The sequence below is a fragment of the Lycium barbarum genome, chromosome 9 (assembly GCF_019175385.1).
Source record: "Lycium barbarum isolate Lr01 chromosome 9, ASM1917538v2, whole genome shotgun sequence".
Classification (NCBI taxonomy): Eukaryota; Viridiplantae; Streptophyta; class Magnoliopsida; order Solanales; family Solanaceae; genus Lycium; species Lycium barbarum.
This window is the reverse complement of record NC_083345.1, coordinates 124138951-124150578: the sequence shown is the minus strand read 5'-3', so window position 1 is coordinate 124150578 and position 11628 is coordinate 124138951. Positions and strand designations below refer to the sequence as shown.

General features: G+C 37.3%; 1 protein-coding gene and 1 long non-coding RNA gene across 2 annotated transcripts; one reads left to right on the top strand and one right to left on the bottom strand.

Moving 5' to 3' along the window:
• Window positions 1-236: 236 nt before the first annotated feature.
• Window positions 237-2457, bottom strand: LOC132608752 (uncharacterized). Its single transcript, XR_009570515.1, has 3 exons — window positions 2196-2457; window positions 1784-1840; window positions 237-661 (listed from the first exon to the last, which is right to left on the bottom strand). It is a non-coding gene; the product is annotated as an uncharacterized LOC132608752 (long non-coding RNA).
• Window positions 2458-6019: 3562 nt separating this feature from the next.
• Window positions 6020-8939, top strand: LOC132609861 (subtilisin-like protease 4). Its single transcript, XM_060324035.1, has one exon. The coding sequence runs from the start codon at window positions 6593-6595 to the stop codon at window positions 8822-8824; it is 2232 nt and encodes a 743-aa protein (XP_060180018.1). The 5' UTR covers window positions 6020-6592; the 3' UTR covers window positions 8825-8939.
• Window positions 8940-11628: the final 2689 nt, after the last annotated feature.

Sequence of the window (11628 nt, the reverse complement as noted above, 5' to 3'; positions counted from 1 at the left end):
GGGAGAGAGGCTGACATGGCCATCCACGTGGATAATTTTTTTCCATGTGGCACTGCCACATCAGCTTAAATGGTCAGCAGTTAAGTGGAGGGGTATTGGTGGCCTCCTTTGGTAACGGCGAGGGTATATTCGATACCAAATGCAAACAAAGGATATATGTGATCCATTTCTGATAGTTTAGGGGTATTTTTGGCCCTTTTCTGTATAAATTTTCACTGTCTAGTCACTTTATATATGTCACACTCCAACCTTGCGGGATGTGGCTTGCACCCGGCACCCGAAGGACCGAGCGAACCAATTGTGATATCTAAACTCGGTAACATAAATCATAGGCCGACAAGACCACTAAATAACAACTGTAAGAAGTATATCATGACAACCTGCAAGCAGAAAAGGCCCAATAACATATATATGCATAACTGAGGCTGACAAGGCCAACAAGACACATCAACACTAAATGATAGTCTGTAAGCCTCTAAGAGTACTAAAATGCAACAACTGGTCGGGATAGGGCCCTGCCATACCCAACCCCATCTAAATATATGTATATACATGCATGCGTCCTATTTGATGACTCTGACCAGCAACTCCGGAGAATCGAGTGCGAACATCGCTGCTGAACTCTAGTACCCTACTGAGAAAGATACACCAATCCGTCTACCTGTACCCGTGGGCATGATCACAGCGTAAGGACGTCAGTATGAATAATGTACTGAGTATGTAAGACATGAATATCAACATAATAAATGTATGGAAGGAACATGAGATAGGAGAAGTAATCTGTACATCTAATTGCCTCTTAAGGCGGATATCATGCATGCTTAGCTTTTAAAAAAGAAACATTTTCATACATATATAATATAAGTGTTAACGCTGCGGAATGTGCAGCCCGATTCATAAATGTTAGTGCTGCGGAAAGTGCAGCCCGATCCATATATCATATCATCCCGCGCCCGGGATATCATCATAACCTGTCCACTGCAGTGGTGTACACAATAGGTGCTGTACCCCGCCGACCATAGCGCGGCTCGGTAATGAATATATATACATACATATATACAAAATATATATACATACATATATACAAAATATATATACATACATATATACAAAATATATATACATACATATATACAAAATATATATACATACATATATACAAAATATATATACATACATACATACATATATATATATATATACACACACACACACACACACACGTAGAGAATAGGAGATATACTTCAATAATGATTATATAAGTGATAAAGATTGGCTCAACTGAATATAATACCATTAGCTCAACCTCAACATGAAGAATAAAATAGTGAACAACTTTTTTCCAATCGACAAGAAAGATATGAGGTGCGGGAAAGTACTACTACCCAAGCCATATTTAAATCAAGGAAACAAGCTTCACCATTAGGAAGTGAACTCAACTCAACTTTAATGGGAAAAGTACCACGATGAACATTATACTTCTCTCGGTAAACAAGAAGGATAAGGAATGTGAGAAGATATTTCAATGTGAACTATTCATGAGAAGAAGTAAGGTTAATCATTTTGGAACACCCTCGATACATGTTTAACGGAAGACCTTTCAAATGATAACCAAACGGAATATGGAAGCATGGAGAGTGCTTTTATACAAGTCATATAGGAAGTAGAGATTAGCTCGTTCATTCTTGGATATGATCGACACAAGTCAATGGGATAACGTTTAAAAAAAAAACGCATTTGAATTCTAGTCATGCCAAGAAAAGAAGAGAAAAGCCCTACATACCTTAACGACGAAGTTTTCCACGTTTCACGAGTCCTTGAATTCCTTACAAACGATAACCTACATCATACGACCAATTTGGGATCAATTCTAAGTTCATAGCTTATGGAAATACTCATTGAGGCATTTCATCGAATAACTTGCCGGCGTAAGTTTGTAGGGTCATTTCTAGTTTAATTTCTTCATTCATGACTACCATTTTCTTCTCCTTTACCCCTACTCTTCCTTATCAATCCATACATAACTTCATAATTCCAAGAAATGCATTTAAACCACAAGAAACAGCCAAACAATCAAGTTCATCCATAAGAGTTCATAAAAATTCATAAGGACTTGTTCTTGGGAATTCTCCTTCCAATTTCTATGTAAAACACTTGTAGTATCTTAGGAGGATCATTAAGATGAGGAAACATACCTAAATTGATGAATAACACTCCAAAACAAAGATTACTTCAAGTCGAAAAATTCTTCCGAGAAGCGAAATGGCGAGAAAATCACGATTCTATGATTGCCACGTTGTTCCTTGCGTTAGAGTTGATTGATTTGCATTTGAATTGGTTAGGATTCATGAAGGATTTGTTTGGAGAGTATATTAGGGTTTCCTTGGTCTTTGAAGATGAAGAAATAGGGATAAAATCGTGGAAAAAGTGATATTTGTGCAAAAAGTAAGCCACCGACTATGCCCACTGTTCCCGCAGCAGTTTGCACCCTTGGACGGAAATGTAAATATCTCTCTACTCCGACGTCGTATCGACGAACGGTAAAATGCGCTGGAAACTAGACTCATAGAACTTTAATTTGGTAGGTGGATCATCCCGTAACTCCAAGTAGATTGAGAGAAAAGCTCCGAGACATCTGACCCAAATTTCAGCGAAATTTACAAACTTAACTTGCGACGCCCTTTGTCGACTTTCGTATTACAACTCGTTTGACTTCCAAACTTAATAAGAGACCATTATACGATTCAAATACTTCATATCATTACTTGATTATCATGTGAAGCACTCTTAATCTCACCCAAAAGTGCAAGTTATCGTATTCCCAACTTGCCGACTTTTGACGAAACTCGTCCTTCTTTGATTCATTCACGCTCCAAACCTTCCTCCACTTACTAGTATTTTTTATAGACTCTTATAACCATTTATATTAATAAGCTCAATCCCTTTTAACTTCAAGATAATTTCTTTTGAACTTGCGTCAACTAACTCATGATGCGACTTTAACGTGCGAAAATTCGGGGTGTAACGATATATTTCTATAAGGTCAAAATTGGCTGGCTGCAAAAGTAATACAGGTTAGCAGATTGCCCTGCAAGAAATCAATCCCATGATCCTCTCAAGGAACTCCATATGTTATCTAATTGTTGTCATTAAAAATAATAAATTATAGGAAAGAGTTCACAAATAGACTATACATATTTCTAGTCCCGCAGTTCACATCACTGTCCTTTTCCTTTTCTTGATGCGTCCTTTTCCTTATCTTGATGCATCCTTTCACTTTTTCCTCACATTAATACATTAATCAACATGAGGTGGGCTAGCGGATTAAATAATTGAAAAGGCTTCCATCCAATAATTTTTTATTGTAGTTATTGGTTTCGTAATGAAATATTGATACATATTTAACGAATTTTTTAATATAAATACAAAGTCTAAAACGGAACCTGATATTGGAGCTGTGCCCTTGAATTCTGAGCTCGAACATGTAAATTTACAAAAAAAAAAAAAAAAAAAAAAAAAAAAGAGCAGTTTGAGAATGATCAATTATATGAAAGAGTTAATCACTAAACTCATTTATCAGGTGATGCATACTTTGATTCAATTCATGAAGGTGAGAAGAATTTTTTTTAGATATGCACCATATAATTGGAGTGTGATTGTGGAGTCATTACAGAGATATTCTCCAAAGATAAGAGTAACACCAGTGACTTGGAGAACTCCAGATATTGGATGGATAAAAGTCAACATTGATGGAGCCTCAAGAGGAAACCCGGGTAGGAGTTCATGAGCCTTTTGTGTAAGAGATGAAAGGGGAGATGTGATACAAGCACAGGCCAGAGAAATAGAGGATCTTCAAAGCACCAACACCGAGGCAGAGGCCCTGGCCATTTTACAGGCTCTCAGGTATTTAAAAGACAATCAATGGGATCAAATAATGATAGAGACAGATTCACTATTGCTGAAAAACATTATCCAAAGGACATGGGAAATTCCCTGACAAATCATTAATATGGTGGAAGAAATTTGGAGAATAATTGAGGAAAAAGTGGTGGTGATAGAGCATACTTATAGGGAAGGAAACAAATTAGCAGATCACCTGGCTAATTTAGCTTTGGACACAGGGGACATACAATTCAATTCCTTTCATGACATGGAGAGCCACTGTAAAAGAATTGTGAACAGTGACAAATTACAGTTGCCCTATCTAAGAATCAGATTATGTTAAGGAGACTGAATATAGGGGAAGGTGGGAGAAAAGGAGGTCCTCACACTCAAATCCATTGGGAGGAGAATGTGAACGATTTGGTTTACACTAACTGTTTGCTAATGGTTGTAGGTACACAATCTAACATAAATGGAGGATTTTTAATTAAACAGGTACCACAGAACAACCACAGTGAAGGAATACCAACAAGCAGCGAAACATAGTGTAAAAAAAAAAAAAAAAAAAAAAAAAAAAAAGGGAGAGAATACAGATGCATACCAAATATGATCAAGATCCAACTCAGGAAAGCCTCAAAGGGGAGTTTAATTAATATAAGTTTGATGGATGTTCAATTCGTGGTATTAGCACCAAGTTGTGCTCAATTGAATGGACAAAAGTCAATTTTATATGGGTTAAATCACAAAGAGGAAGATACATATTTGCTCAGCCAAGCTTTTCAATCGAAACATAGAGAAGACAGAACAATGGAGATTACAAAACAAGCAAGAATCAAATGCAGATCTGTGTATTGACTATATATCAGTGTGTGGTATTAGCAATTGTTGCTCATTCTGTTGATGGAGTGACAATACATAGAAAGCGTGTTGAACTTATGGAGTCACATGGAAATCATACTTTGCTACTGGTGGGATTGGCCTTTTAGCAGATCACAACATGCAAGATATAGAAGTGGTGCTATACAAATTGGGATAAGGCAATTCTGTGTATCAACTTGGTTATGCAGACCTGGTTGGTTTGCATCAAAAGGGAATAGATTTTGCTCTCAAGGACTACATTCAAAAAATCAGTTAAAGGACAACATTGAGCAGTCACTAAGTTGCTGGTTTTTTTTTTTTTAAAAAATAAAAAATAATAATAATAAAAAAAATCAATCAAGATACGAATGGGAATTTCTGTGAAGTATCAGGGATTAGGCTATGCTGCTGCTATGGTAGAACCAAACATGACACCACCTCAATGTGTGCAATTTGGTATCTACTAAATGCAGCAAGTGGTAACAGGTTTTTTGCAGGATTTCAAAATTCAACAGGTTTGTTTTTTATATTTGATGCAGCAAGTTCATACATGATCTATATATTGACTTTGTTACAGTGTGTGGTATTAGTACTTTGTACTCAGCCTACTGTGAGATTGACAATACATAGAAAGTGCTTTGAGCTTCAATGCAACCCTTTGTGCACCATCAATACATGGTCTCAATTATTTAAAGATGGTGCAAGTGTAGGAATATGGTTCAGTTCCTGCTATGCTACTAATGGTGATATCACTAGAAGCAACAACGTTTCTATAGTTCTACCTCATGTTTGGTACAAACTGGAAAATTCAAGAACATTGCATGGAAGACACAATACAACAGGGAAATGGACGGATGCAGCTTTGCCTTACTATTTACGTTGCATAATTTTAGGATATGATATAAGTCCTAAGTTGGTCATTAGTTCAAGTCTTAAATTTTATTAGCCAATTTGGCTACATTGTAAAGACTCTTTATTTATTTGCTTCTGAGAAAATTTATAAAATCAGCCCTAGGCTCACACTTTATTTAAAAAAAAAAAAATTATATGAAAGAGTTCAAATAGACTATTCATATTTCTAGTCACTCTGTTCACATCAGTGTCTTTTTCCTTTTCTTGATTCATCTTTTTCACTTTATTTTTTTCTTCTCGTGATGGTTCTCCTTTTTCCACACAATAATACTTTAATCAACATAAGATGGGATAGTGGATTAAATAATTGAAGAGGCTTGCATCCAATAATTCTTCATTTTAGTTATTGAGTTCATAACTAAATATTCATTCGTATTTAATGAATGTTCTAATACAAATACAAAGTCTAAACAAAAGCTATATTAGGTTTGTCTGAAGCTGTACTTAATTAGTGCTCCGCCCCTGAATTCCGAGCTCGAAACTATAATCTTGCCTCTGACTACCTTAATTCCGAGTAATTTGTGACCGGCTATACAAATTTTCACCGTCTATGTCACTCCATATATTTCTATGAGGTCAAATTTTAGCAGATTGCACTTCAAGAATTCAATCCCACTATTTCTTTCTTCAAGTGAATTCCAAATGTTAAGTACTAAGCACATCAGTAAATTTCCTTCTATTCTTGATTCTTCCTTTAACTTTATTTTTTCTTTCTCATGATGGTTCTCCTTTCTCCACACAATAATGCTTTAATCAACGTGAGGTGAGCTATCTGATTTAACAATTACAAAGTTTCTATGGTGAGTTTACCGCGTAGAAAAAAAGTCAAACTTATAAAGCCAGAGAGCACTATATATACTAGTAGTTCAAAGAATGCCAAGTATCAACTGTGCTCTACTAAATACCAAGAAATTAGAGCTCTTCTAACCCATTTCCAGCCATGATGTTCTTGAAGTTCTGTCTTCTTTTTTGCATGATTAGTTGTTTATCATGGCCAACTATTCAAAGCCCTTTAGAGACTTATATAGTTCATGTTGCATCTCCAGAAAGCCGAATTTCCACTCAATCTTTATCAGATCAGGATCTAGAGAGCTGGTACCTTTCATTTTTGCCAAATACCACAGCAAGCACAAGCTCAAATGAAGAGGCCCCGCGTTTAGTATATTCATATCGCAATGTGTTGAAAGGCTTTGCTGCAAGATTATCTGCAGAGCAAATGAAAGAAATGGAGAAAAAACCAGGCTTCATATTTGCATGGCCGCAGAGGATATTGTCTTTACACACTACACATACTCCAAGCTTTCTTGGATTGCAACAAAACATTGGCTTGTGGCGGGATTCCAACTATGGGAAAGGTGTGATCATTGGAGTCTTGGACACTGGGGTTTCACCTGATCATCCTTCATTTAGCGACAAAGGAGTGCCTCCTCCGCCTGCTAAATGGAAGGGCAAGTGTGAATCAAATTTCACTACAAAGTGTAACAATAAGCTCATTGGCTTGAGGTCTTTCATAAAAGACAATCGTTCACCAATAGATGATGATGGACATGGCACTCACACGGCCAGCACAGCTGCAGGAGGTTTTGTTAAAGGTGCTAATGTATATGGGAATGCAAATGGCACTGCTGTAGGGGTTGCCCCTCTTGCTCACTTGGCTATTTATAAGGTTTGTGACTCATTTGGTTGTGAGGACAGTGACATTTTAGCTGGCATGGATGCAGCTATTGACGATGGTGTTGATATTCTATCCCTTTCCCTTGGTGGATTGACTAGTTCCTTCTATAACGACCCCGTTGCACTCGGCGCATATAGTGCAACAGAAAGAGGCATTCTTGTAAGTTGCTCTGCTGGTAATAGTGGTCCATCCAATAGCACTATTTCAAATGAAGCCCCATGGATTCTGACAGTAGGTGCAAGCACTCTTGACAGGAAAATTAAGGCTACGGTTAAGCTAGGAAACAAACAAGAAATCGAGGGTGAATCAGCTTTCCATCCAAAGGCTTTCCACTCAACATTCTTTCCTCTGTATGAACCTGGAAAAGGTGAACGTGAATTTACCGAAGGCTCTTATTGCCGAGATGGGTTAGCGTACACTTCTAATGGAGGCAAAATAGTTTTGTGCCAGGTAGGTGGTGGTATTACAAGGGTTGCAAAAGGACAAGTCGTAAAGGATTCTGGAGGTGTTGGCATGATTATTATCAATGATCCAGAAAACGGTTTCACAACATCAGCCGATGCTCACGTTCTTCCTGCCTTGGATGTTACTTATGCAGATGGAATGAAAATTCTTGCCTACATGAATTCAACAAATAAACCTGTTGCCCGGATTACTTTCCAAGGAACTATAATAGGAGATAAAAATGCTCCTGTGGTTGCTGGATTTTCTTCTAGAGGACCAAGCACGGCTAGTCCTGGAATACTGAAGCCGGACATTATTGGTCCTGGTGTTAACATTCTTGCTGCTTGGCCTACCTTCGTGGAGAACAACACAAACACAAAATCTACCTTCAATATTATTTCCGGCACATCCATGTCTTGTCCTCACCTGAGTGGAGTAGCAGCATTGCTAAAAAGCGCTCACCCCGCTTGGTCTCCAGCAGCTATTAAGTCAGCAATCATGACAACTGCTGATACAATAAACCTCGCCAACAATCCCATCCTAGATGAAAGGCTACTTCCTGCAAATATCTTTGCGGTTGGTGCAGGACACGTCAATCCGTCAAGAGCAAATGATCCAGGACTAATTTATGATACCCAATTCAAGAGCTACTTACCTTATTTGTGTGGTTTGAATTACACAAATCGAGAGGTTCGAGACCTTCTTCAACGCAAGGTGAATTGCTCGGAAGTGAAAAGTATTCCTGAAGCACAACTAAATTATCCTTCATTTTCCATCATACTCGGAGTGAATTCTCAAACATACACAAGAACAGTGACTAATGTCGGAGAGGCTAAATCAGCTTACAATGTGGAGATTTTTTCACCACCAGGAGTTTCCGTGAATGTTAAGCCGTCTACTCTAAAATTCTCCAAGTTGAACCAGAAGTTGACATACCAAGTGACTTTTTCCAAAACAACCAACAGCTCCAACAGTACTGTAGTTCAAGGATTCTTGAAATGGATTAGTAATAGGCACTCTGTAAGAAGTCCAATTGCAGTTGTGCTAGTCTAGTAGAACTGCCAGATTATTGGATTTCTGATTTTGTTTTATTTCTAATGATTTTTCCTTGTACAATAAACATGTATGTGCTTAGATTTCAGATCTAAGGGTCAAGACTTATTTAAAATCAGCTTCCCCTTAACCATAGTTAGACTAGAAATTGGCAAGAGAAAACAAGTATCCGAAAATATTGATGAGAATTTCCTTCTGGTTGGAGAAAGATTTTCTTACCATGGAAATTATTCTTTCAAGATAGAAATGGTGGAAATATCAAAAAAACAAAAATAGAAGCAGCTTTCATTATTTACAAAATTCAATAACAACAAATGATCACTAGGAGAAAAAGAAAACCAGTTTATGAGCAAAACATTTTCGGTAGGTTCTTCTTCGTTCTTACACCACTTTTTGCAAGAAATGTTATTTATAGGTTTTAAAAAGTTCCAAGAATGATGATTGGAATACATATACTCCTATAATATGATTCAACTGTGAATACATTTTTAAACGTGGAGATGTATAGGTTCTGCCATTACTTGAATCAATTACCATTCTAGTTGTTGATGTAGTGAGAGTCATTTAATTGATTTACTGGCAGCACTTTTCTCCTGTGGAACTAGTCAGCTCAGCGTTACACCTAGATTTACTGAAATATTCAGATTAAAAATAAACCAGATTGGTATGCATTTTTTTCGTAGTCTAATGTAGTTCATTCTTATCCAAACTGTAGTTCATTCTCATCCAAACTCTCTTTAGTCTTTTGTTCAAGATTATAAAGTTTATTAGCATTCAAAATTATAAGAATTCCAATCTATGAGGAAAAAAAAAGAAAGAAATAAACTGGTACTATCACTACATTTTATGATAATGATGAGTTGAGCTTACATGGAGAAGTGAGGAATCATATAGTTGACCCAACCTTGTTTAGGACTGAGACATAGTTATTATTAGTACTATCATTACATTGCATAAATCAAGTACCGAAAGATATGAATTGTCAACACCCAATCTACAAAAGTATGAGTTACAAAAACATAAGATACCAAGAAAACCAGTCCATCCAAGTGTGGGTTCTAGCGGTTAATAAGGTGTGAATGGTCATGAGAGACTGGGGAAATCTTGGGACAAATATGCCGTCCAAGGCTCTAACTTTGGGTGTACACAAGTAGACATCTCAACTTGTCTTCACTTTGTCAATTGAACACTCCAACTTACAAAATAATCATCTAGACACCCCCAAAATTTATGTGTCACGTCAACATTTGTGTTTACGTATTCAACTTTATACAAGTTGAGGTGCCTACTTGTACATATTCAAAGTTTGAGGGCATACTTGCTAATTTCGGCCAAGTTTGAAGACCTGCATGTATTATGCCAAGAAAATACTAACAACAATTTCATTTTGTTTAAATGTTATTTCTGTTAGTCTACTTAAGTCTTGGAGTGCAAAATTGCACAAACACTACTAAAATATCTCTATTTTCCCATTGAAAAATGTTCAGTGGCTATTTTCCACTGAATGTCAGTGGGAAAAATCGAAATACTAGTTTTTTCACACGGAAAAATTAGAAAGTTTACCAGCGTCTCAATGCGAACCTGTTTCCCACCATGCTTTTTACCACTGAGCTGTTTGGTGGGAATGAGGTGAGAAAAACATATTTTATAACTCAATTTTTTCACTGAATATCGGTGGAAAAAACCTCTGTTTCTAGTTGTGAAATACCGGGTGGATTATTTATGAGGCTTTGCACAAGTTAGTCGGACACCACAGTTATAGAAGGCTTAATACATAAATAAGCACTTAAACTTGGCCCCAGCAGACAAGTATGCCCTCCATCTTCGAGTGTACACAAGTAAGTACCTCAACTTGTATAAAGTTGAACACGTAAACACAAATGCTGTCGCGGCATTGACGTGGCCCTCCCAAACTTTATGTGTCACGTCAATACATGTCAGCATTTGTGTTTATGTGTTCAACTTTATACAAGTTGAGGTGCCTACTTGTGCACATCCAAAGTTGGAGGGTATACTTGCCAGCTGAGGCCAAGTTTAAGGGTTTGTTTATGTATTATGCCTTATAAATAAAAGTAGGGAAAAGGGTCAAATATACCCCTCTACTTTAGTTTATTAGTCAACTTTTCCCTTCGTTAGCGAAAGTAGTCAAATATACCCCTCCCGTTTATAAAGTTTACACCCATACCCTCAATTGGATGGAATCCCCAAATCAACCTCAATTTCCCAATTTCACTTAAAATTACCTGATTTCCCTTTGTAACCCGACCCAACCGTATCCACCTAATTAAAATAACCACAAAATATACCCCATTTCCGCCCTAAAATATTTCGGTGGACATTTGACAGAGAAGGGAGCGCGACTGCTTCTTCTTCTTCTCAGGCGAACTACATAGAATTTATAAATTAAATATTTTTCTTTTGATAATTGACATGTTTTAATATGAAAGTAATAAATTGATAGGATGACATAAGAAACAGTCTGTTTTTGTCCTTTTGGTATTAAACCAACTCTCTATGTTACTTGCAAACTTCTCACAAACACTTCATCGATCATTACAGCGGTGGCACAGTGGAGCTATATATCCCATGGGCCATAGCTTGAGGGGTTCTCTCCCCGTCACCATTGCTCTTACCTCAACGTTCTCACTCCCACGCTGCCAAAACACAACAAGCAGCCAACAAAATCCAGGTTCGAAACCCCCCGCCTATGACAACAGGAGATTTGCCTTCTGGGACGAGCTCGTCGCACGGGGTTTGCCTAATGTGGATTACCTCTCCTGTGTGGTTTGCGAGTTATTGCACAG

Bases quoted from the DNA above. Each gene is read 5' to 3' on its own strand.
- LOC132609861 (XM_060324035.1), top strand. From the start codon at position 6,593: ATGATGTTCTTGAAGTTCTGTCTTCTTTTTTGCATGATTAGTTGTTTA.